At 44.7% G+C, this 27,680-nt stretch overlaps 1 protein-coding gene across 5 annotated transcripts in view; it reads left to right on the plus strand.

Moving 5' to 3' along the window:
- Window positions 1-27,680, plus strand: part of STXBP5L (syntaxin binding protein 5L) — a 1,301,131-nt gene that overhangs the window by 599,772 nt on the left and 673,679 nt on the right. For all 5 annotated transcript variants that reach the window (XM_069202705.1, XM_069202706.1, XM_069202709.1 and 2 more), the window contains exons 6-7: window positions 337-400; window positions 11,555-11,638. In XM_069202705.1, the coding sequence (XP_069058806.1) occupies window positions 337-400; window positions 11,555-11,638 (148 nt within the window). The remainder of the gene's footprint in view (window positions 1-336; window positions 401-11,554; window positions 11,639-27,680) is intronic.

The following is a 27,680-nucleotide window of genomic DNA, read 5'->3' on the forward strand; positions in this document are numbered from 1 at the left end:
ACTATTCCTGAATATTAGATGGAAACACATTCAGACTTTGGAGGGGTGTGTCTGTGCACTGCTAGTGACCTGGCCTAAGAAGGCGTGAAAGAGCTGAAATTGGATCATAAATTCAATGCTGTTCCAAAGAGGAGCCCCCAAAATATGTTTGGCCCAGGGCCCGCAACTCCTTAAGATGTCACTGGCAGACACCAATCATGTGCCAAGCTTCGAAAATGCAAATACTTTTATAGAATCCAGGGGCAGAATGACATGATTTACCAGGTTGTGAAGAGAAGCATGTCCCTTTCTGATTTCTGATAAATTGATCCTATATTGAATTTGATTGTTTTGCAGATCTACAAAGACGCACCCGGGTCCAGTTGTACATTTAAGTGACACGCCAAGAGACGAGGGAAAGGTAGGTGCTGTACTTGGCCACTTCACAAATTAGATTGCCATTTTCATATTTACCTGTCGGTCTTCTGTTTTTCAATTGGCCAATTTTCACACAGTTTTGCTAACTAGTAATTTAAATTTCTCTATGGCAGACTCTGTGAGGAAGGTACACAATTATGAGGAACACAGTTACCTGTAAATTACTGATGTATGAGAATTCTTTGAAGATCTAAAATTGAGAAACCAATTTGGAGGAAAACAAATCATTGAAACCCGATTTTAAGTGAAGATAATTTTAAGAAAATGCAGAAGTGCAAAAGTTAAAGGCAACATTTTAAAGGAAACATTATTTAAAGGAAAAATTAAAAAGAATTAGGTGAGGTTTAGGGTTAGTGAGTTTTTTGGGGGTTCAGGAGTGGGTGACGTTTAGCAGAGAGAAAGGTTTTTTTACGATCCAGGGATAGGTGGAGTTTATGGGTCTTTATTCAGTAATCGAAAATGGGTGGAGTTTAGGCACGATCACTGATTTTTAAGGTACAGAGATGGGTGAAGTGTAGAGGTGTTCATGGGTTTTTAGGGTTCACAATTGGGCAGAGGTTAAGGCTGATTATGTATTTTTAAGGTTCAGGTATGGGTAGAGTTTAGGGATGGTGAAGGGTTTTCAGAGTTCAGGATTGAGTGGAGTTTAAGGGTGGTGAGGGGGTTGAGGGTTCCAGGGGCATAATTTAAGGGGGTTGTTTGGGGTGTTACACCCCCTAATGTGCTATATAACAAGTAGTTGAGTGCAGGAGCTTTCTGCCAGGTATGGGAAGGCACCTGTCAGATTTCACCTGGAATTTTTAAATACTTACTCAGGCAACAAAAACATGCACACACACATTCTCTCTGTTATGATGGTTTTAAAACATTGTTGTTTTAAAAAGTACTGTGTTGTAAGTATCCCCTCACAATCCACACTCCTTTCCCTTTCCAGTGACCCCCTAAGCAACCCTCACATGCTGCTTCTCATACAATGATTAAGATGAGATGCCAGAGTATTTGTCAGAGAATCTGAAGCTCACAACCCCTCTCGCCCCCCAGACTTACTGACCAAGCTACGCCCCTGCAAGGTTCAGGGATGAGTGAGGTATCTGAACAAGAAGAATTTTAGGGTTCAGGACTGAGTGGATTTTAGGGTCAAGGATTGGTTGATTGTAGATGGAGAAAGGGGGTTTTAGGGCTCAGGGATAGATGGACTTTAGGGTTGATGAGTAGTTTTTAGAGTTCAGAGATGAGTCGACTGTAGGGCTAGAAAGGGATTTTTGGGATGGGTGTAGTTTAGGGGTAATGAGGGCTTTGGGGTCTGGGATGGTTAGTGTTTAGAGGTGTGAGGCTTTTTTAGGAGTTTAGAGATGGGTCGAGAATAGAAGTGGTGAGGGGTTTTACGGGTTCAAGGATTGATCGGGTTTAAGCATAGAAAGGGTTTTTTAGGGTTAAGGAAGAGGTAGAGTTCAGGGTTAGTAAGGGGGCTTCAGGTTTCAGAGATGGGTGCAGTTTAGGTACAAAAGGACTTTTACAGTTCAGTGATGGGAGTAGATTAGGTGTGGTGATGAGTTTTTAGGGACAATGATGGATGGCGTTTAGGGGTTTGACGGGGGCAGGGATGGTCGATGTTTATGGGCAATGGGAGTTCAGCGACTTAAACACTCAGAGTGATGTTTGGCAACGAGAAAGATATAAATCTGAAGTAATGTCCCCTGAAGTGAAACACTGAAATAAATACCTACAGTAAAGTTTTCTGAAAGTAAGACCTGCAACCGTTGCATTAACATTTTACAAAATAAAAATGCAAAAGCCAGTTTCAGAAAAAAGACATCTATGAAATGGTGATGCCATTCTTCCTGCAAATTTCGGTTAACAAGTTTAGGTGAAATGGTTTCTCTGTAATGGTATTTCATGAAATCGTTTCTCTGTGAGATCTCATGCTACCGTAAAGTACGTCTTCTTCACCAAGCTCACGTGCGTTCCACCTTTTGATGCCCTGTATCCACATGACTATCAGTCGTCTGGGACTGAGCATTTTCAGCAATGGAGAAGCTCCTCTGGGGAAAGACATAGAACCACCAATGAGCTTTGGTAGCAAAACACATAGACTATCTTGTGTGTGCGTTGATTACTGTGTCTTTCATGCGGCAGAAACGCCTAACATGGTTGTGATCGAAAGAGCATGCAGGTGTTTTGTGATATCAGTTTGATATATTAGGCAATAGAAGAGTATTACTATTTTCATATTTATGTGACAATAGGAGTTCGACATCTAGCTCAAACATAACACTGAATTTGGAAACAGCTTTGAAACAACTGAGCTTTGATTTCTTTATATTATAATAATAATGGAAATATTGATATATAATTGTAGTGTGAAATCTTTGAATTCATAAAAAAGTAACATAAAACACATTCCTTGCATGACTCCTCCAAAATCTTAAATCTGACCTTTACAAATGAAAAGCTAAAGCTGAGGCAGACTTTTCAAGTCATAGGGCCACGTCACAACCACCTCAAGTCCATTTTAAATGATATTGCGGAATTGTGGATATACCCACCAAGGAAAGTGAAACTCTAGGTTACAAAATGTACTGTGCTGCCCCATTTTTCACATACATTTTGCAATATGTGGACTGGTATGAAAGATGAGCCAGATATTTTTTGTTTCCCAGATCTGCCGTCGGTACAGGGAAGAATTAGTGGGCATTGGGAGGGGGTAATAGGCAGCAGCTGGGCTTCAGCTGAAGCCCGGTGGGAAGGATGAAAGTGGTGTTAGCTGTCTAGCAAACGCTTCAAAAAGTAAATTACCCTGTTTGGCACAGTTTCTCCTCTATCATTAGCCAGCTTAGAGAAAATGCCAAGTGCTGCAGGAGGAAAAGGGACATAGGATGACCAAGAAATCTGGCAATGTTCATGCTCTAACATTCATCCGACAGTGCAGTACTGGAAACCATAGGCTTAGGGTGAGTCGGCAGTGAAGAGCTTATATTGTTAAGGAAATGATAAAGTAATACTTGTGTGGAAATGATGCACTTGCAGTAATCTGGCATAGATGTTCCAAGATTACTGCAATCTGTCAATAAGATATTTAGGGCCTGATTTAGATCTTGGCGGTCTTACTGCCGACCCACTGGAGCAGTGGACCCGAGAAGACCGTCAAATCGACAGTATTTCGCCTGCAGTATTTAGATGTTTTTCAGCTGAGGCACCGACTGCCACGTCGGAATGCTCTTCCTAGCCGTCACGCTAGCGGGTTCCTGCCACCTGTATTTAGATGTTACAGTTCTGCCGGCGGTGTACTGGCAGTAGTTTGCCGATGGAGGGAGGGCCCAATGGACATCAGACAATGGCGGTGGCTGTGGAACAGAGGAAAGTCACCCGTATACACTATACCTTTGCCATACGTCTTCCCCTTAATCACAGACAACACAACAAACCACATATACACTAGTAGCCATTGCCATTCCACCACAACACATACACGCTGCAAACACATCTATGACACAACATACACACACTATTGACGCTGCACCAATATACGACCCAACCACAACAACCAACACACTACACAATCATCTACACAAACACACTCACCCAATATCACAACTACACACATCACAACAACGACCGCCACATTGCAACAGTCAACTACTTGTTACACGCAGCAAAGCAACACACAACATACACAACATTAAAGCCATATGCAACTGGAACACATACTGACACAACCATATCACCGACTACACCTCCCTCTACCTCACCCAGCCAATCGAATCGCATCCACACATACACATATTTACTCAAACACACAATTCGAAGCACAAAATGACAGGTAGAGGTCCACTGGCAATGTGCACACATGGGCACAGTTGACAGGTGTGATTGTACCGTCATTGTTCTGCCGCATTCATTTGGATATGAATACTGACACCATAATGACAGCTGTGTATGTGTGCGATACGTGTTGTATACCAGTGTGTCTCCATCCTTGTCTGACCCACTCGTATCCCCAACATATGTGTGTCACAGTAATTTAAAAAAATTACTGTGACATGTATATGTCTGCAGTGGTCCCGAGCTCATGTGCATGTGACCCCCAATGTACACAGCCAATGCTGGTTCCCTACCTCTGTGTCCAGTGACGGGGGTCATGTTTGTTTCGTGGTCCAACGGCAGCAGCCACAGATGATATTGTCCAGTTGTGTCCAGCTATAAACGGAAGTGGAATCTGGAAAACAGGTGAGTTTTCACCCCTTTCCCTCCAATCCACCAACTCAGAAGTGAAGGTAGGACTGCCACATTTTGCTTGACGGTAAGACACATCCAAATCTGCTTGATGGTAAGCGTGGCTGGAGTCCCATCACCTGCCACTCTTTCCTATGGCGCTGTGACAGCTGATGGGAATCCTTCGCAAAGTCCGTGGTGCTCGGGCAGGTTATTGTCTGTGGAACGGGGAACATCGAAATTGGCCGGGCGGACCACCAAGCCAAGTGAAAACGGACCCGTTACTGCTAACATCTAAATCAGGCCGTTAGTGATCTGGCAATGGATGAACATCTACCCATCCTGTTGCAGGAAGTACACCTTTTACTTCCCAAGGGTGCCATAGAATGCGTACCTGATTTGGACTAGGGTCTCAGGACTACCCAGGACCTATCACACCTGAATGCCTCCCTGTGGGAGGACAAATTTAAAATGCCTATGTGGTCTCAAATCCCAACTGCTCTGAAACTGGGCGACTCGATGATGTCCTTGGGCTTGCAGGATACATATTTTCATATATTTTGATATACCCAGCCTGCAGGCCAGGTGATGGGCTAGGAGCACTTTCAATTTGCTGTGTTTCCCTTTGCCCGCTCTTCGGCCCCTTGGGTGTTTTGGCGGTGGTCTCTTCCCATCTGAGGAGGTTGGGAGTTTTCATATTCCCGTTCCGCGAAAACTGAATGCTAAAAGTGGGCTTCCCCCAGTCAGTCATAGACCACATCTGGACGATGGCAGAGCTCCTAAAATTTTTGAGGTTCACCATAAAAGCCAGAGTCCCACCTGCTTCCAGTCATTGGGGAGAATCTGGACCTGATGGTGTTTAAAGCATTTCCTTTCTCATAGCAAGTCCAATATTTTGGACTAGATCCTGGACCCCTATAAGGGTAGCCCGAGGTTTCTTGGCCTCTTTGGTTGTGCATCTTCCTTGTCAACAGTGCCAGGTGGAATCAGTGGAACAGTGGTCCCAGCATCAAGGGAGTCTTTCCTGCCCCACCCAGATTTCAAGGGAGACAGGCCAAGATCTGTAGTTGTGGCTGACCGATCACAAGTTGTCCTGGGGCAAACCACATTCCCATTCCAACCCAGAGCTGACAGTGGTGACAGACACATTGCTATTGGATTGGGGGTAGGTTCTATCTGGGGTTGTGGAGGTCTGAGGCCTCTTGTCTTTCACAGTGGACGAGCTCCACATGAACTTACTGGAGCTATGGGTGATGTGTTTGGGCCTGAAAGCTTTCATGCCATCATCAGGGGGAGGCTTAAGCACTGGACCACTGCAGATCTGTGAAGTACTGCAAAAGGCAGGACTGGCAGAGTGGGGTCCTGGAGCTTTTTGCAATGAGACGGCAAAACGTCTTCCTCTTGGCCAGCCACCTGCCGGATCCCTGAATGCCACAATGGGCAAATTGAGCAGACTTTACCTGGCAGATCACGGGTGGCGTCTGCATCCTGAGATTGTATAGGGAATATTCGATCAGTGGGGAGAGACCTGTTAGATCTATTTGCCACTATCAAGAATGTGTAGTGTCAACAGTTTTGTGCACAGGAGTTTGCATAAGAGCACTAACTAGGAGATTTCATCAGCATGAGTGACCTGCGGGCACTTTGAAAGCACCCACTGTGCACCACAATATGTTATTGAGGACTTAGGCAGCTTTTTAAGGAGTGTGTATTCCACACAAGATAAGGTCAAATGAAAAAGATTCACTAAATCAGTGAAGCACCCTGGTGGACATTTTCACTACGAAAGGGGTGGGAAACCCACTAAGCATATAGCCAAGTGGTTATATCAGTTGCAAGGGTATTCATTTATGGTCACACATATGACAGAAAGAAGAAATATGAATGTGGACTGTTTTATTTTGTTTACCTTCGAGAGATGTCACATGTGATGTGGATGATGATTGAGTAGTGACCATGTAGAGTAACTTTGCAAGGGGGACATATTTAAATGATAATAGTCTTCTACAGAAGTTGCTGTTTTTGCAAAGGTTAGTGGAATTGTTGCCCAAGAAATTGTGTTCTTTTGTTGATGAAATAGATGGGAATAGCTCGAATTATTTAAAATCTGTAGGGTCGGAATTGCATGGAATGAGCTAATATGAAGCTGTGACTGACAGTTTGTTCCTATAGGCTTACGAAAAAGTTTGCTTAATTTGTTGCATGAATCACATTGTGGAAGGTCCGCTACAAAGAGAGGACCCATATGGACTTCTGGTGGTCCATAATGGATCGAGACATAGAAAGATGTGGGAGAGATTGTGTTGCTTGTGATAGTAGAGATAACTAACATATGGTTAGAGAAACACCCATTACACCAGTTGAGTTTCTTGAAAGAGCCTGGCAGAAAGTTGAGATTGACATGTGTCCCTTTTGGGTACCCATGCAAATATGCCTTAGTACTGATGGATTCATTTTCCAAATGGCCAGAATTGGCATTTGCGAAGGAGGTCAAGACTGTAAATGTTATTCAGGAGGAAGTGTGTCAACACTTAAATAAAAACATAGTTGCAACTTGGCAACACTCACTACGTAGTTGCACACAGCGTTTCCGTCTAATTTCCTGCCCATCATAACTCCATAAATGACCATTACCCACGATGAAAGGCACGGTTTGCTTAGAACATGTGGCGTTTCTGGCTCTCTCAATCACCATCCTATCATTGCCACACATTTTAAGGGGTCTGCCACATAAGACGGGACAGTCAGCTTTAAAGATGAACTTTTTGGAGTGAAGAAAGGGAAGTCTGTCAACAAGCAGTCCCTCGAAGGTCAGAGAGCCCATTCAACCAGGACCAAGGTCGCTACTACTGCTTTGGTGCTAGGGCTGCCGGTTCTTGATATCTGCCATCCTGCAACATGGTACTTGTGCATATGTTCACAAAGCAGTTCTGCCTTGACAGCCAGGTCCAGTGGAAAAGGCAATTCACCCTTTCAGTTCTGCAAGACATTTTGGTCTGAATCTATCACTCAGACCTTCCATCTACAGGAGGACCTTATTTGATATCTATTCTAAGGAGAGAAATGTGCAGTTAGAAGTATCCATCAGAAAATGTTACACCTCCAATAACGCTCTTTCTGGCGGATACACACATGTGCACACAAGTGTGGCTATATTTTAGTGTTTTCGTAAAATGTAATAAAAATATTCAAAGATGGCAACCTGTGCATTCATGTAGGTGTGCACGCAGAGGCAGGCAGGCATTTTTTTGATGTTTTCAAATGTTTGTGTCATAAAGTTTTGCAAAAACATATGCTTTTCCAAAGCATTAAACAAGAATTGACAAAGCAAAGTGGCTGAAAGACAATTCCATATCAATTGGATTTGCCAATATTGCTTTGTTTATGTCTTACCGCTTCTGTGCACTGGCAGGTAAATGCCACTGTTTACATCCCCAGTCCACAGACACTACCAGTTGATATAGTCTATAAGGTAGAAAAATGGGTTAAAAGCACCAGTGGACACACCTGTTAAAAACCACCTCATTTTATAGAGGTGGTGACCCTTCATCAATTCTGCCATTTGTTCTGAAAATCAGAAGGAAATAATTCCACTTGGGATTTTCATAGCCCCAGTGACTTGTAGATATTCCTGAAGATATAAGGTCCCACTTTTTGTGGGTCGAATTAGCGCGCATCAATGAAGGCATTTAAGAGCCCGATTTACAAAGTTCAACTTAACCCCCAAGCTAGCCTGGTTTTCAAATGATTGCAGTTCACAACACATGGATTTACATTCATATATTTACAAAATATTAGACAGAGTAGTGTGACCTTACATGGGAGTAAATCAGCTCGCAGGGATGGGAAGAGACATTCAGAGGTGAGAATGACATACAAAGTTTGGTTGTATGAGCAACCATGCACGGTCGTGGGTATTCATATACTTTTTCATGTCTTCTGTGGCCAAAGATGTGATCCTGTCAAGGGGGAAAATAAAACCATCTCCAGGGTGGAAACTTGAAGGAAACACCCTCAACACTGATTAGTGTTTGGGGGGGCGTGACTAGTGGCTTCCAGGATGGCCGCGCACTAGCAAGGATCTGAAGATCACCACGACTCCTCGATAGTATTGGGGCCTTGAGTACACCGGAACATGTCTCCCCAGGGGACTTGTGGATGACTTCTCTGGCTTGGGAGGTTGGGGGTCCTGGCATATGTTAGCGCTTTTATGGTCCATCAGTAGGGCACGCTGGCCTGTTAAGAGCAAAATATCACACTGTGGTGTGGACGAGTCAGTCCTGATACATCAAGATCCTCCCTCACCCTCTTCTGATGGGGTCTGTGTGAAGTGGCCTTCAAGGAGAACACAGTGACTGCCGCACCCTCATGTGAAAACCCTCGTACGACTCTGTCACACTGGCGCTTTGGTCTTTACACTGTGTTTTGTTTCACTGGTATGGACATGGAATGGTAGCTACCCTGACCTGGGGATTTGGAGTTAGGGGTTGTTTTGTTGTGTTTACCCAGTATTGGTGCTTTTGCGACCAAAAGTGAGACTTGCAGCAAGAATGGGGAAGGGGTGTTGCGGATGGGAGAAGGAAGGGGGTGAATGACTGCACAGGGATTATGTTGATAGGGTGGGGTTGCTGCAGTACTCTTTGCTGAACTTCAATATGTGGACCGTTGGCTCCACAACTGAGCGGTATAAGGTACTGGCATATTTGAAGCACAGGCATGTGGGCGTTGCTTTAGTTCAGGAAATCCACCTGACAAGGGCGGGAGTAGCTAAACTCCAGAGACATTGGTGGAGCCAGCTTTATGCGACCAGCTACTTCGTCTTTTCTAGGAGATTTCATATGGGGGAGACCAGGGCTCCCCCTGAGAGAAGTCGCTATGCTATTGTGGTGGGGAGGCTTAATGGTGTTAGGGTGCTTACGGGTTGGTACAAATGCCTCGTTGCAGAGGGGAGCCTTGGACTACTTCTTGGATAAGGTGACCCTACCGCAAATCCAGGACAATGCTCGGTAGGCACTGGGAGCCCCAATCTCTGAGTCTAAAATCAGGCAAACCATAATGAGTATGGCCCACAGCAAAACACCTTGGACAGATGTCCTCCCACCAGAAGTTTATCAGACTTTTGCTTCACTGCTGGTCCTGAAGTTTGCGAAAATGAATGCCAAGTCTTTGGAGTAGGGCTCCCTTCCCTAAACAACCAGGAAAGCCTTGATTTTATCCAAGCCTTAGCGTGACACACAGGATGTGTCATCATACCACACCCTATCCATGATAAACCTGGATTACAAATCCTCAGTAAGGTCCTAGCTAACCAGCTCCAACCCCATTTACATGGGCAGGTACAAGAGCAGCAAAATGGCTTTAACCCCAGGTGAAACACCTCCCAGAATCGTAGGCAGTTGTTCCATGTTCTGGAAGCTGCAGACGGGATGCAATTTCCTGAGACTTTGGTGTTATCTATAGATATAAGCAAAGGATGGTTGGGCCTACTTCCGAGAGGTGGTTGCCCAGATGTCCATGGGTGCTGGGTGGCACAAATGGATTTCTCGCCTATACTCCGGGGTTCGGGCACGGGTGCATATGGGAGGATATACCTCTGAGCCCTATAAGATTGGCAAGGGCAACCGTCTTGGGTCTCCCCACTCCCCCCTGCAGTTTGCTCTGGCCCTTGAGCCTTTTGCCTGTGTGATGCGGTGGGCTCAGCTGCAGTGGCTTGCCGGGTGGCTGACGGGGCTCAGTTTGGCGGATTTAGAAGAATTCTGTGATCCTAATAAGAAGGTGCATTGCTGGTTCTATCTTTGCTGGTGCGGCTTTTCCCAGCCCGTAAGCCGTACCTCCTCCACATTGCCTTCAAATGCTGGGGGTTGGGCCTGCGGTCCTATATATTTCTTCCTTTTTTTCCTTTGTTCTTTACTGCTGCTAATTCTGTTGATGATCTTTATTGAGACATGCCACTCATAGCATGGTCAAAGGACGGATGGGTTGTCTCGGTCTTCGGTGTCTGTCTTTACCTTGAATGATTTTATCTGTGTGGCCTTCTGATGCATCAATGTGTTACTGTACTGCTAAATTGCTTTTAACATCAATAAAGATTATTTTAAAGAACATTGATAAGGGTGTAAGGAAACATATTGGCGAAAAGAGAAAAATGCAAAAATTCAATTTACTGCAAATATAAAAATAAACCCTTATAGAAAACTTGAGAATCAGCTGATAGGGTTCTAGTGTGACTTCCCATACAAGTATCAGTGCCAATGAATGTATGACCGAAATGGAGACATTACCCTCTGACACAGCAGTGGGGAACCCTTCTTTCAATTGTGCATATCACAAAGCTAAGCTTGTGTGTGCACAGTGTGATGCTCTTGGTACATGGGAGGTGTGCTATGAGCTATATGACTGGCAGGGATGCTTGTCAAGCCCGTCAGCTGTGAACATGCCTCCCACGAGATTCCTCCAGGCAGGAAGAACACTGAAATGCATAAAGAGACAAAGGATGGCTTTCTCCTGCTCCTAGGAGCTCAGCTTTGGGCTGCCAATGCTATCTTGCTAATTCCTCCCTGAGTGTTTGACTTTATACACAGGGGGTTGCTGAGCTCAAGACAACAGCCATTCAGCTATTCAAGCAGCGGCATAATGACGGCTGAGGCCTGGCTGTTTGCATGCAGGTGGCCCTGATTTGCAGCAGCGAGCACCTGACATTTATCTGAAACACAATGCAAACAATATGTCCTAAACACTTGACTACAGTGGGTCCGTAGTAGCTGCATTCAGTAAAACAAGAGTCGTGATTGAGTGGCAGGCAGGACTCTTGTGTCACCTTTCGCTCACTGGAATGTTTCTTGAGATACCTGCAGGAAGCCCTGGGGTATGTTCGTTCTGTTCAAGTGTGTCTCCTGAGCAGCTGTATTTTCTCTTTTTTTCACAGCTTCTAATAGGCTATGAAAGCGGGACTGTGGTTCAGTGGGATTTACGATCCAAAAGAGCAGAATTAAGATTTTACTACGACGAGGTAAGTGACTCCCTCCTCATTGCTTGATTGGAGATGTAATATTTCCTTTGGTGTGGGCTAGTATGGGACTTTTTGTGGTTGCTTCCTTGCTTTGAACTCTATCTTTAAATCTGTCTTAAGTTTTTAAAAGTACCTACTGCTACTTCTGCTTTTTAGGTCGAAGCCTATTAGACAGTGCAGCTGTCTGGTTTGCTAGAGACTTCTTATGGGCATTCTGAGAGCTTCCCTGGGAATGTGTTTCACCCATTGCTTACTATTGGCTTTTGTGGTTTGTAACTCACAGTTGCTTGCTTTCTATTTGCTGGCTTTTTTTGCTTTATGTTGTCCAACTTCAGGTCATCCCTCCAGTGGACTATTCCTTGTTTACTGTATCCTTCCGAGTACTCACTTTCTGGAATGAGCCCATTAAATCTTGTTCTTATCTTGTCACATTTGCTGTGTATTCAAAGACATACATCAAATATCAGACTCTTTCTACCGAGGGATCTTGGTGTTTACTTTCCTTTCTTTGACGTCAAAGTGAGAGAATGTATATGACAATCCTGCTGGGTAGCCATGTAAGACTAAAGGCTGTAGGATGTTATTTTTTCTAGCACGGAACAAAAGTGAATTGTGCTGATATTTCAGAGTACATCAGAATTTGTAAAGTACAAAGGAAGCACCTTTTTTGTAATTGTGAAGTATGGTGGCACCACTCCACTTTACACCACTCCACTCTGTAACACTGTACTCCACTCTATGCCCTTCCACTCTAGGACACTCTTGACCGCTCTTCTCCCCTCCACCCTATGCCCTTTCACTCCTCTCCTCTCCTCTCCACAACACACACACCACTCCACGCCACTCTACTCTACACTACTCTGCTCTATGACACGCCACACCGCTTACCCCACTCCAATCAACCTCACTCTACTCTATTCTACCATAATCCACTCCAGTCTAGCCCACTCCACTTCACTACAATCGACCCAATCTACTCCACTTGAATCTACCCCACTCCACTCTACCCCACTGCACTCCCATCTACCCCACCTGCTCCAATCTATCCCACACAAATAAAGTCCAATCCACTCTGCTATAACCAATCTACATTACTCCGGTTTACCACAATGTATCCCACTTCAGTCTACCCAACTCCACTCCAGTCTATCCCACTTCAAATCAATCTACTCCACTCCAATCCACCCAATCTACTCCAACCCAATCTCCTGCCATCTACCCCACTTCTATCCACTCTACCCCCTTCCACTCCAATCTGCACTAATTTACCCCACTCCACTCCAATATACCCTAATCTACTCCAATCTTCCTCATTTCACCCTAAAACCACCCGCTCCACTCTACCCCACATCAATCTACCCCACTCCAATCTACCCTGATATACCACACTCTACTGTACCCCAACCTACCCAACTCTACTCCACTCTATGCAGTCTACTCCACTCCAATCTACTCCACCCTAGTCTTCCCAATCTACACCACTCCCCCTCTCCAACCTACCCCTCCCCTCTATAACCCACTCCAACCTACCCAACTCCAATCTACCACAATACACTCCAATCTACCACACTTTGTTATAATTTACCCCAGCCTAGCCCACCCCACTCCAGTCGACCCCAATCCACTCCACTATGATCTGGTCTACCCCAATCTACCCACTCCACCCCACTCCAATCTACCTGAATCCAATCCAATCTTCCCCAATCCACCCATCCCATCTAACCCACTCCACAATTTAACCCACTTCAATCCCATCTATCCCACTGCATTACATTTCTATCTACTTCCCTCCACAACACTCCATTCCACTCTACCCCTTTCCACTCCACTGTACCACAATCTATGACACTTTACTCTACTCTACCCAACTCTACCCCACTCTTCTCCAATATACCCCTCCTCACTCCTATTTACCCCACTCCAATCTACTACACTTGGATCTAACCAACTCGACTCTAACCCACTCCACCCCAATCCACCCCACTCTCAAATCCTCCTCCACTTCAACCCAATCTGTCTTACTCCAATTTACCCATCCCAATCTACCCCATTCCACTCTACCCTACTCCATCCTACCTCAATCTACTCCATTCCAGTCCACTCCCGTCCTCTCTAATCTACCCCACTCTTCCCTAATGTATGCCACCGCACTCCAAACAACCCCAATCCACTTCACTAAAATCAAATCGACTCCAGTATACCCCACTCCACCTACAAAATGCCCCACTCAACTCCACTCCAATCTACCCCACTCCACTCCACTCCAAACTAACCCACTCCCACCAATCTAACCCAATCAACCCCACTCCACTCATATCTACCCCATTCCACTCTACCCCAATGTACCGCACTACACACAAACACTCCCCACTCCCCTCCAGTCTACTCTAATCTACCCGAATCTACCCCACTCCAGTCCAATTAGCTTCAATCCACCCCACACCAGTCTACGCCACTCCATTTCAGTCTATCCCACTCCAGTCTGCCCCAATCTACCCGACTTCAACTAACCAACTCTACCCCAAACTACCCCATTACACTCCACTCCATTCTACCCTACTCCATCCCAAGCTACCCCAATCCCTCCAATCTACCACACTTCAATGTACCACACTCAATTCCAATTTACCCCAGTCTCTCTACCCCGTTCCAGTGTACCACAGCCTACCCCACTCCAGTCTACCCCATTCCACTCCAATCTATCCCACTCTGTCCCAGTCCATTTCACTCCAATTTACCCACTACACTCAAGCCAATATACCACAATCTACCTCACTCCCATTTACCACAATCTACTCTACTCCACTGCACCCCTTATCTACCGCAGTCCACTCTAATCTACCCTGATCCAATCCACCCAATCTACTACAGTTTACCCCCTCCACTCCAGTCTACCCCACACCACTCTAATGACCACTCCAATCTATCCCACTCCAATCTACCCCACTCTATCTCAACTACCCCACTCAAATCTACTACAATCTACCCAACTGCAATCTACCACAATCTACCCAACTGCAATCTACCACAGTCTACGCCATTTCACTGCATCCCTATCTACTTTACTCCACACCAATCTGTAACAACTACAATCCACCAATTCTACCCCACTGTGCTCCTCCCTATTCTACTCCACTCCACTTAATCTACCTCACTCCACTCCACTGTACCCTAATCTACCACACTCTACCGAAACTTAACCCACTCCAGTCTACCCCACTTCAATCTACCACACTCCCCTCAAATCCACCCCACTGCACTCCTATCTAACCCACTGCATCCAAACCAGCCCTGACCGCCCTCTCTAAAATACCCCTTCCTTGCACCCCAAGCTACCCTACTCCAGTCTGCCTCATCCCAATATACTCCATACCAATCTACCCCACTTTACCCTACTCCAATCTATTGCAATCTACCCCACTCCAGTCCAAAGTACCCCATTCAACTCCAATTTATCACAGTTTACCCACATTCACTGCAGCCCTGTCTATTTCACTCCAGTCTATCTCACTCCAATCCACCGCATATACCCCACTCCACTCTACTCCACTCCACTTCAACTCCACTCCAGTGTGCCCTAATCTTCCACACTCCACTGTACATAAACCTACCCCACTCCATTCTACCCCACTCCAGTCTAACACACTCCACTCAAATCCTCCCCACTCCAATCTAACCCACTCCACCCCCTCTAAAATACTCCTTCACTTTACCCCAATCTTCCTTGGCCCAATGTACCTTATTCAAATGTATCCCACTCCAATGTACCTCACTCTAATCCACTCTTCTCCAGTTTCCTTCAGTCCATTCCCATCTACACCACTCTACCCTAATCTACCCACTCAACTCTACTCCAGTCCACTCCACTGCAATCCAACCTACTCATTATACCCCGCTCCACTTCAATCTACCCCACCCCAGTTTACCCCAAGCTACCTGGCTCCACTCCACAACAATCTACCCCACTCCAATCTACTCCACTCCACCCCACTCCAGTCTAACCCACTCCACTCAAACTAACACAATGAACCTCACCCCTTTCCACTCCACTGTACCACAATCCATCACACTCCATTTGAATCTATGCCACTCCATTCCAATCTACTTTCCACTATCCCACTCTACTCCTCTCCAATCTACCCCACTTCTTTCCAGTCTAGTCCTGTCTGCCCCATCCACCCCACTCCAATCTATCCGACTTCACTCGAGTCTGCCCCAATCCACCCCACTCCAACCAGCCCACTCCACCCCAATCTACCCCACTCCATTCCATTCAAATCTACCCTACTCCAACCCAATCCAACCCATTCCATCCAATATACCACACTGCAATCTACCACACTCAATTCAAATTTACCCAGCTCTACTCCAAACTTCACTCCACTACAGCTTATCCCACTCCACTCCAGTCAACTCCAATCTACCCCACTTCACTCCGATCTACTCCACTCCACCTACCCCACTCCAATCTACACTTCAATCTACCCCACTCCAGTCTCCACTTCAATCTGTCCCACTCTACTCCAGTCTACTCCACTCTAGTCTGCCCATTCCCCTCTACCCCAGTCTACCACACTCCAATCTACCTCAGTCCACCCCACTTTATTCAACTCTATTCCTCTGCATCTCTATCTACCCCATTCCACTCAAATCTACCCTACTCCAATCTACCCAATCTACTTCACTCTGCTCCAGTCTGTCCCACTCCACTCCATTCTACTCCAATCTACCACAGTCCACCCCACTCTACCCAGTCTACCCCACTTCATTCCAATCTACCCCATTCAAATCTACCTCACTTCACTCCAATCTAACCCACTCCCTCACAATCTACATTACTCCACCCCACTCCACCGTCTATCCAACTCCAGCCCACCCCAATTTAACCCACTCCAATCTGTTTCACTCCAATATACCCCAGTCTACTCCACGCACTCCAATTTACTCTGCTCTACTCTACCCCACTCCACCCTAATCTACTCCATTACAATCTAGCCCACCCCAATCTACCTCACTCCAATCTACTGATCTCGACTCTACTCCACTCCAATCTAACACTCTACAATCTATCCCTCCCCAAACTACCTCAATCCAATCTCTCCGATTCCAATCTACCTCAACCTACCAAATCATCTCCAGTCTACCCCACTCTACTACACTATAATCTACCTGAATTTACCTAAATCTACCCCATTCCAATCTCCCCCCCCCACTCCACACTGCTAACTTGTAGCTATGCTGAATAGCAACCACACCTTTGTATGACATGGATAAAACACATTGCCAAAGCCAATAGCTCTTGTACGGGCAAGATCTATTGGCTTTGCCTATGCTTGTTCTGCTTTCTCTGTATTAGTGTGTACTCATGTATTCGTCGATTTTATCCATTTATGTTTTATTTTCATTTTATCTATATTTTCATCTGCATTTACATTTATTCCTGCTTTATCCACGTTTTTATCTAGTTTTAGTTTTCTTCTATATTTTGTACACTTTTGTTTACACTTTATCTATTTTATCAATTGACGCATTTGAAAAATATTTATATACGTCTGCCGCTATTTATGTGCATCATAGTCTGGATCTAGAAAAAAGCCTCCTTCAACCAGACTTTGGCCAAATGAAGCGTGGATCGATTAAGCAGCCCAATAACTGAGCACAAAGTGCCTGTTTTAGAGATGAGTGGTCACAGAAGATCATCGATTATGTGGAGGGGGTGCTAAATCCATGAGAAGAATGTGTTAGAGGTATGGCTTCCACCATAGAAGTTGTGTCTGGAAGAAATTCTTCTCCAGAAATCATACGATTTTTTGTAATTGCCCAACTCTAAATCTGGCCTTAAGAGCCGCATTTAGAGATTAGATGGTGCCCCACCAGCCCACTAGGCCTGCTGAGAACCTTGCTTCCACTCCCTTTAAGAAGGACCACCAACCTATCTAGGGCTGGTGCAGTGGCCAGCGCCATGTTTGTTTGACCTGCTCGGTATCTGCTGTTTTTCTAAAGCTAACAGCCTAAGTGAAAGTTTGTTTCAGAAATAACAAAAATCAGGGCCCTAACACTCATAGAGTTTTCTGACTGTGCATCAGGATCAGTGTTTATCCTGCCCCAGGTCCACCATAGTACACAATCGGTGGTGGCATCCCTATTGCAAATGGGCAGCGCTTTCACCGCTGTGGCCTTGTGGCCCTGTGGCAAACACTGTTGCCAGATCAAGGTTTTCCAAATGTGAAGCTATCTGATGCCTGACCCAAGATTGCTGCTGAGGTAGACTACGGCTTCTGTTAGTGTGGTGTGGGAATTTACCATAAAACAACAAACTGTATCAGCCAGTTAGCCATAATGCAAAGGACCAATGAAAATACCAGAAGGCTATGATGCTGCAGGCCACATGAAACCTAAAAGTAAGCAGTAGAATTCTGTAAGGTACCTGAAGGTGTACTCGCTTTGGCCAATAGCTAAACCTTGCTCGGCCCACACTTAAAAAGTGGATAACATTTCCCAGATGTTGATTTTTAAGTCCGCTGTACCAATTAAATAACTATTTTTGTTGTTAGAGTGTGTTCATCTATAAAGTCATCCAACCTACTGGACAAACAGATTAAGTACAGAGACAAACAGAAGCATGTTGATGCACTGGGCATCTCCCCTGCATCCCAGGACATGAGCCAGTGCATATTATATGCTGCATGCTATATCATTACAAGTAGTTTTGTTTGATGTTTTTAATCTATCAATGTTTTTCTATAAAACAAAGTATTGTTTAGATTGGCTCCTGTTCATTTCCTTCAGAAAAGTATTGGAGAGTACAGTTTTTTAATCTGAAAATCATTAGCCAATGCACGTTTCAACCAGACCCTGGGCAGCATCCCAGTGTATGAACACTAAAGGAATAAAGGGCTTAGTATCTCCGCGGGGAACAAATCAAACATACAGATCTACTCCTGTCCGCATGACAACCTCGGCCTCCCTGGCCAAGGCCCAGCGGACGAAGGCCAAGGCTAGTTAAGACAAACAACGCGCTGAACTGAAACTAAGACCCAGAGCTTAGAGACTCATGAGGAATAGGGCTTGGGAAATGCCTGGAGGCAATTTTGTATCTATTGTTTTTTCTACACTTTCTGAGAAATCCTCAAAGCAAACCACATTCTGATTGTTCTTCATTGCATTCTTGGAAGCACAAAAAAGTACTTTCCGACTCTCTGGAAACTCCTTGTTTCTGCTGTCTACATTTACCCTGTTGTTGGGTCAGTTGGTTGGACTTAACTAGATGATGATTTGATATATTTAAAGGGGACACATGTTTACAATGCAGAATAGGTTGTTCCCTTCTACAAGCGTCTTCCAGATTTGCACATCATCAAGTATTTCTATTATCTGAATTCTACATTTGTTGTAAGCAGATTTCTTTCCTGAGCTGCCCTGCTTTATTCTAACTCATTTCAACCATTAGAATGCAAGTAACATCAGAGGAGGACAAGAAGTGCAGCATCTGAATACATTCTCTGAACTCACCCTAATTAAAGGTTGTCACCCACCTTGAAATCACCTTCACCCCCACAGGTGCTTCCACCCCAGAGGCATCACTCTTCCTACAAACCATCCTCACCCTCCTGAAGAATCATTTAACCTCCATTAGCTTCAAAGGGATCACTTGGTATAAAAACCTGACTTAACTCTCCCTTGAGAGAAATCTAGCACCGACGAGGCTGTCTTCTACTGGAAAGAAGTCATAAATCCCATTTTCTTTCCAGTTGAAGATATCGCATATTCGCTTGATCTTACAGGAAAACCAGAGTTGTAAACCCATCTAAGTAACACAATTAATGAATGCATATAGATCTTTTTTGCATTTATAGCATTACAATCCCATAGTTTCTGGTGTTGCTTTCTGGGGTATGATCCCATATGTTAACTCGCTTAACCTGGGAATGCACAATAAGGGCCTGATATAGTGTTTGGCAGATGGGCTTATTCTGTCTCGAACATGGCGGATAGCCCATCCGCAGTATTACAATCCCATTATAGCCCATGGGAATCGTAATACGGCGGACAGGATATCTGTCTTATTTGTACTAGAGTAACCCACCCGCCAAACTCTAAAGCAGGCCCTAAGTCTGCTACATTTACAGCTGATCACCAGATTAACTAAGATATGCTTAAAAAACGTCATCTTCTGACTCTAAAGTTTAATCTTTAGGCTCAGTGTGACAACATGTGTGCCTTTTAGTTCACAGCTTGGGTGAGGACGTGGTTCATTTAGTGAATGACCATCATGATTTCAACTTTGAGGAGTAGGTGTCATCACTTAGAAGCCATCCATGAACTACTAGCAGCTCACAAAATCCTATAAAGTGCCAGGTGACCTAGGTGGATTCCAGAAAGTCTGCCCGCTCCAAGTCTGCAATTAATAAACATTGAGATTGGTTTCAGTTTGGTAAAAAATTTACTGCTGTTTGCTCTTATGGATGAGCCAATGGCTGTTCTGGTGATAGCCCAAAACTGAGTAAATGTGTTAAACTGATTCTTCATGAACATGATATTACTCAAAATCCAAAAGTCACTTCCCTTAATTGCAAAGCATCACCTCTAAGTTGGACCTGCTTAGAATTTCTTACCCACCCATTGCCAGTTTTCCATTTCCAGGATATTCCTTTCACTGACTCCTCCCTCATTAAAATCCACACGGAAGATGGCTGCCGGCTCTGGCTGCAAAGACTCATTGATAGTATTTTTCTTTATCTGTTAACTAATGGAAAACTTTGTAATCTCTACTCAGAAAAACAATGGTGATGCATATCTTGAGGAAACACTCCCTACACCCCGGGTAACATATTCTGTACTATTTTAGGATTACTGTAGCTAGAGGAAGGTCTAGAAAAACTGGCCTGTACTCAATCACAAGCCACTCTAGAGGAACAGGACATATTGAGTCTCGACGAGTTGGGCTTTCACTGAAAACATGGAACTGATCCAGCTCTGGTACATGTTTGGGTGAGCTGTTGCTAGAAGGAGAGGAGGGGCTTATCATTGTCCTTTCTTGTTATGCTTCACCTGTCAACGGCGTTTGAGTATTTGTTACTTGTGGAGTGCCTAAAGTGTATAAGAGAGACCCACTGATAGTTCTGTACATTTATTTACCTTCTTTTTGGAAGATAGGTCACATTATTTGATGCTGGAGTTGTAAAATGTTATTCTCTATAGCATTAAACTGTATAGCTCCCCAGGGATCAACCTTATCCCATCTGTTGTTTAACACATATATCAGATGGGTACACAAACTGATTCATCTTGAAGTGCTGAAATTCCACTCCAACGGAAATGCCATCCAGATCTATCTTTCAATGGCAGGCCCTTCTAATACATTTGAGGCGCCATTTGTTTTAGAGGAGCCATGCTTGAGTCTTAAAAAGATTGCAAATTGGCTGAGAGCACTTTTAGGAACTTTAGAAAACATCTACCATAAGTGGTACTGTTCCACAATTGAACATGGACAAGACAGAAGTAATATCTATTGACCCAAATCATACATGCTCTTTGCCCTTCCTTTGCCTCTATTCCACCACCTTGTTAGGTGTTCTCACGTAGGTTGTAGTCTAGGATGCAGACATGGTCCAAGCATGGTCTTTAGGCCATATATGGATAGAGTTCATATGGAGTGTTGGGTCAAAATATGCCAACTTTGTACTATCTGTACTTCCTGTTTGTTCCTGCAAAGTACTAATGGATCGACTCTGAATTGGACTCTAAATTAGATTACAGCAACATCCTATTTGATGGTGTCCTAGAGGCATAGGTAGCTTGTCTGAAACTAATCCGAAACGCAGGTATCAGTTTAACTTTAGCATTGCACAAACAGCTGTATTGGTCACATCTCAAAGAGACAATCCACTGTTTACTAGTTAAATTCGGATCAGAATGGAGTTTATTGTCCTTACCAGGGGTTAGCATCCACCTATCGGATGCAGAGGATTAAATAATACTGACCGAAGGATCACTTTGGTTCCCCATTTCAAATGTAATGTTTTGGGTCCCAGGTTATTAAATCTTCTTCCATTTTCTCTCTGGAATAATTAGGTCCTGGAGTGCCTTTATAAATATATTTTTAAATGCCTTAGGAGTAGAAACTCCACCACCCCAAAGTTTGTCCTGTATCCTGAGAGTGGCATCCCACCCAATCCAAGGCAACCTTTTCTGTTTTTAATTACTTTGTTGAAGTATACCATAATGCCACTTGTACTTCCATACAGTGCTTATAAGGCATCACGTTGTGTATACAGATCTCAAGGCTGAAGCCATGTGTGTTAGCATTGCACTGCAGAATATCTTCCTTACATTAGTTGCACAAGCTTTGGAACCCTCATGCCCCACCTAAGTGCAGTGAGGCCCACTGGCAATGGCAACTGGTGATCCTTGAGAGTCACAGGGTATAAGACACTCTCTAAATTACAGCGATCATGCAGTTCTGCCTCCTCCATGGGGTTCAGAGGTTGTAACCCCTGGAAAAGGTTTGCAAAACTGGGATCAATTAAAACAGATCATATCATCATTTTCACATCAAAGTACCTAAACTGACAGAAGTTGTAAAAGGGGCACTCCTGAAATGTTCATATATTTAAATGGTGTCAGAAGCATGAGTGATGCTCCACAGGAGTGCTGCAGCTTCTCTTGCCCCAAGAAAGTTCTGTAAAAAAGAGACATATTGTGCACTTTCAGCTCAATTTCACTTAAAAATGCCTAAGAGGTATAAGTGATAGAGGCAGTTAAAAAAATGCAATATCATTTTAACAGCCTCTGTCTGCACTTCTATAGTTTATTTTTTAATTGTCCATCAAGACGTATCCATGTTACTTCTCAATCATATGTTAGAGTTGAGAACCTCAATGGAAGAGGTATAGTGGAAAAACAATAAAATACAAAAATCTCCCAATCCTTAGGTATTCAATGGCAAAGCTACAGGTTTTGTATGCTTGCAGAGCAGTCATATTGCTTATTTCATGGCAACCTTTTGGGTTGGACACCTGACTGGTTAAACTAATCTCACGGACAAGGGTCTCAGACACTAGCAGTGCTTATCTTTCAAAAATTTGCTTGGAATGTATCTTTGGGAATTCATAATTTTCCTTCAAACATCAGCATGTAAGTTTATGAACATACATACATTTAAATAGAAATGTTTTAATTTGGGAAACAAACTCAATTCTCCATACAAAAAGTTACTGTTCTCAGGAACAAAACCCATATGTTTTTTTTTACCTGAAACACCGGTGTTTCATTTGTAGTAAATATATGTTTGGTGCTCAAGGAACAACTTGTGATTTGATTACATTTTTACTTGTACTATCATGGGTAGATGTCACCTTGCATACCTCTGTATCATTATCTCATTTCTTCTATGCCCACAGTATGTCACAAAATGCTAATACTATGCTAGGTGCAGTGTTATACAAAGGATGCTAAGGTTGGCAACAATATGCCAGGGCATTACCACCAGTGTAGTAAGGCCAACCTTTTCCATACTGAGGGCAGAATCATGCCATGGATGCCCACAATATCCAGGGATTCTCATTTGATCATATAATCAAAGATAGGATGCTATAGTGGCTGCGTTAGTCCACTGAACCATCACAGCCAGCATACATGCCATGGATGTCCACAATTTACCAATAACTGCCATCATCATACTAGAGCCACCATTATACCAATGCCAGGCAATGGGTATCATCCTGCTGTGCATGCTCACAATATGTCAAGAATTGCTGTCATTATCCCAGGCCTGCATCATGCCAAGGATAGTCCGTTGACACCGTCATGCCAATGATACCCACAATACACCAATAATTTTATAATCATTATGCCAGACCATCATTTTAGCAAGGACATCATGCTTTGGGTGCCTACAATATGCAAAAGTCAATTTTACCAGTATTCACTTCTTACCAGTGGTAGATGGGACACCATCATGCCATGGGTGCCCAGAATACGCCAAACATTGAACATTATCCAAGGAACATCTTTTTACTACGGGAGTCAAGTGGGCACCATATGTTCTTATGCACACACACACATGTGCAGACATTTACATGTAGATCCTAATGCATGCATATACTTGCAGCTGTGTAGTTTGAAGTTTTTAGCTAGTTTTAAACTGCCTATAAGTCCTTAGCATATAATAGGGCAGGGATGTTTAGAGGCCCAGTAGATTTCCTGCACAGGAGGGTTCACTGCTGTGTTCCCTACTGTCATTTTTAAAGGCAGCCCTGCCTTGCAGACTGTCTTTAAAAAGTAAAATGTATGCAAATTCAACAATGGGATTTAAGGTACTTCCCAAGTGTTAATCTACCGTATTTTTATGTATAAACCACCCCCAAGGTCTGTCATGTAACTATAAGCAGAGACATTCTAAAATATGTTTTAGATGCTCTGGTGGGGGAAAAACTGCACCTTTCATTCTCTCCCACTGCAAGAAAGTTAGCTCTTTGGGCTAAAATGGGAATCCTTTTCATGAGCATAAGTATTGCTAGGAAGGAGCTAAAATGGCATGAAAGGACTCAAATGAATGCTAATGATGCCATTGTTGAATTTATCATAACTAATACAGAAAAGAAGTTAAGACTTTATGGTCTGTGAGCTAAAATCCAGTCTGATAGTGATCTCTACTGATTGGTCAGCCCTAACAGGATTAGCCAGGCTGCTTTGATGAGGTGATAAATGGCCATTACCGAGCAGAGTTTATCTTATGTTGTAGGTTGGCAGATGCTGAGGCCAGGCCAGCAAAGGGGCTGGGTATATCAAGCCGAGGCTTCTAAAGGAAGCAAGTCAGAAAGGAATACTGGAAGGCCTGCCCTCTCACCCTGTACCCCACAGATAGATAGTGGGCTTAGGAAAATAAGTTGCAGAGGTCCAGATGGTGAATCAGTGGAAATGAGCTTTGCCAGTGGGTTGGCTTAGCCAGGTCTCACTCATCTGGCGGAAAATCTCTATCTTGGAATGTTAAAGTGCAATCCTTTGTGGGGCAAGAAGATGCCACACTTTGGGGGAAGTTGTCATGCATCTGGATGACACCCTGAAGCTCATTGGACGAGGATGCCTATTGACTGCCCCCCAAGATGATTGAATAAAAGTGGCTGATCTGCACTGGAATTCAGATTTGCTGCCTTAATCCACTAGAGGAAGAACCACTGCTCTGCTGGAACCCTAGTCTGCAACCTGAGGACTACACACTGAACTGCTGCTCCTGTTGCACCCTGGAACCACAGCCCAAAAGACTATACCTTGCTTCAAGAAGGACTCAGGAGTGGGCTTCCTGAAAGCAACAGGTTAACAGAGCTGGCCTACAGCAACTATCACTAAATTCCCCAGCCTGGAGTGTGTCCAGTGGACTTTTAAGGATTTGGACAGGTGCATTGTTGTAATTGTGGTCCTAAACTTCCAAGGACCATCTCAGAGCTTCTATACCCTTGGATCTGTGTTTTGGACACTTTGAAAGCTCAGGAGGAACTTCAGAAAGAAGTTCCAGACGTTTGGAGAAGTTTGGAGCAACTTTTGGAAAAAGCTCCATAAGTGGACCAATTCAACGTCATGATTAAAGCCTACTACCTTCAACCATGACTCCGCCAGAATTTCAGGATCATCCCAGTGAAAGCTTCAGAGCTCCAAACTTCCAGGTTTTAACCAGGCCTCATGGAAAATCAATCCAATGACGTCACATCAAAATCTGCTTGCTGGGGAGGACCGCCCGATGTTAAGAGAGAAAAGCTCCAGAAAAGTTTCTAAGTGCAAAGGTAAATTTATGACCAAGGCCTCCTGCACAGTGTATCCAAGTAGGGCTCCATCGCGGTCGGCCTCAAACTTTACCTTTGTCCCAGCCAAGTACGACCAAATGTCCAAGGTTGGCGTTATTGATTTCTAAGCATCAGAAAGCACATTTTTTTAATTTAATCTTTAAAAATTATTATCTCCGCCTCCCTATATTGGATTTTTGTTGTTTTGGTGTCATTTTAAAGATAAAAATATTTCCTATGTTTATACATTTGTGTGGGATTTTTATTCTGTAATGTGTCTTACTTATTTACTGTATTGATATAATTAAATGCTTTACATACCTGTCTCCTCAGTTAAGCCTGCCTGCTTGTTGCCAAGCTACCACGAGTTGAGCCAGTGGCTGATGTTATGAAACCTTGACTGGACCTAACACTGTCTGGGGGCATTATTGCTAGTGGTAGGTGCGTACTTACCTCTACTAATAACCAGCCTCCAACATAATTGACAGCAGTGGTGGGATGTGGACTTGTGTTTGAATTACACCATACAATAAAGTGAGTTAAGATCAGTAAAAATCCTCTAAATTAATTTAGAGCAAAACTTTTGATTTGGGATTTTTGAGATCTGGACTAAAACTTATTTTTAATCCATTCTTTTTATTTTTCCAAATGTGTTCTATTTCTGATTTTGCTTGCCCCAAAACCAGGGATACCATAGAGCTGGATCTGGCTAAACTTACCAAACTCAAGGTGTCTGAGCTCAGGGTTCAGTGTAGGTCCAGTGGGCTACCTAATGGCAGAAAGCTTAGGAAAGCAGAGTTGATTAGGTCCCTTAAGGCCTGGGCACAGACAGCTCCAGAGAATTAAGGGGTAGGGGAAGGTAACCCCTCCAACGAGCTCCACCAGGAGGAGGAGGATGACACCCTGTCCACCACTTCCAGCACTAGATTTATAATCTCAGCTGGGGGAGGGAGAGAAGACTCACCCATAGGGAAAACCAAACTGTCTCTTTCAGAGAGGAAGTTGTAGGCTCAGGTAGAAGCCTTAGCAATAGAAAAGGAGAAACTAGAGCTGGAGAAGAAGAGGTGGGCAAGAGAAGAAAAGAGGAGAAATTGTGGCAGTGACAATGAAGAAGGTGCTGAGATACCCAAGGGGGTAGGGGTAAACCCAGGCTTCATGAGGGAATACTTCCCATGTACACTGAGGGGGTATATTGATAAACAGTTGGCTGCATTTGAGAGGGCCCATAAGATGTAAGAGGTCCAATCTAAGTAGTGGGATTCACTGCTGTGGGAACTGATTCCAATATCTGGGAGGGATAGGCTCCTGACCCTGCAGGGAGATGAAGCACATTCCTACTTTCATAAAGCAATGCTTAGTCAAAATGTTTGGTCTGACCCCAGAACAGTACAGGGTGAAGTTCAGGGACACCCAGAAGGTAAGCACGCAGTCCTGGGTGGACTTTGCTGATCTCTCAGTGAAGGCACTAAGGGGGTCATTCTTACTTTGGCGGGCGGCGGAGGCCGCCCGCCAAAGTAACCCCGTCAGAACACCGCACCGCGGTCGAAAGACCGCTGCGGTGATTCTGAGATTTGCCCTGGGCTGGCGGGCGGCCGCCAAAAGGCCGCCCGCCAGCCCAGGGCAAATCAACCTTCCCACGAGGACGCCGGCTCAGAATTGAGCCGGCGTAGTGGGAAGGTGCGACGGGTGCAGTGGCACCCGTCGCGTATTTCAGTGTCTGCATAGCAGACACTGAAATACTTTGCGGGGCCCTCTTACGGGGGCCCCTGCAGTGCCCATGCCATTGGCATGGGCACTGCAGGGGCCCCCAGGGGACCCGCGGCACCCCCTACCGCCATCCTGTTCATGGCGGGTTTCCCGCCATGAACAGGATGGCGGTAGGGGGTGTCTGAATCCCCATGGCGGCGGAGCGCGCTCCGCCGCCATGGAGGATTCAGAAGGGCAGCGGTAAACCGGCGGGAGACCGCCGGTTTACCCTTTCTGACCGCGGCTGAACCGCCGCGGTCAAAATGCCCTTCGGAGCACCGGCAGCCTGTCGGCGGTGCTCCCGTGGCCGGTGACCCTGGCGGTCACCGGCCGCCAGGGTCAGAATCAGGCCCTAAATGGCTGGATTAAAGGTAACTAAGTGAGTACCTATGAGGGGCTGTAACATTTGATTCTTAAAGAGCAGAACCTGACCCATTGTGTACATGAGAGGTTACAGCAGTATCTAGTGGACTCAAAGTTGTCTGGTCCCAGGGACCTGGGGGGAAACAGCTGAT

This window comes from Pleurodeles waltl, chromosome 8, assembly GCF_031143425.1.
Source record: "Pleurodeles waltl isolate 20211129_DDA chromosome 8, aPleWal1.hap1.20221129, whole genome shotgun sequence".
Lineage (NCBI taxonomy): Eukaryota > Metazoa > Chordata > Amphibia > Caudata > Salamandridae > Pleurodeles > Pleurodeles waltl.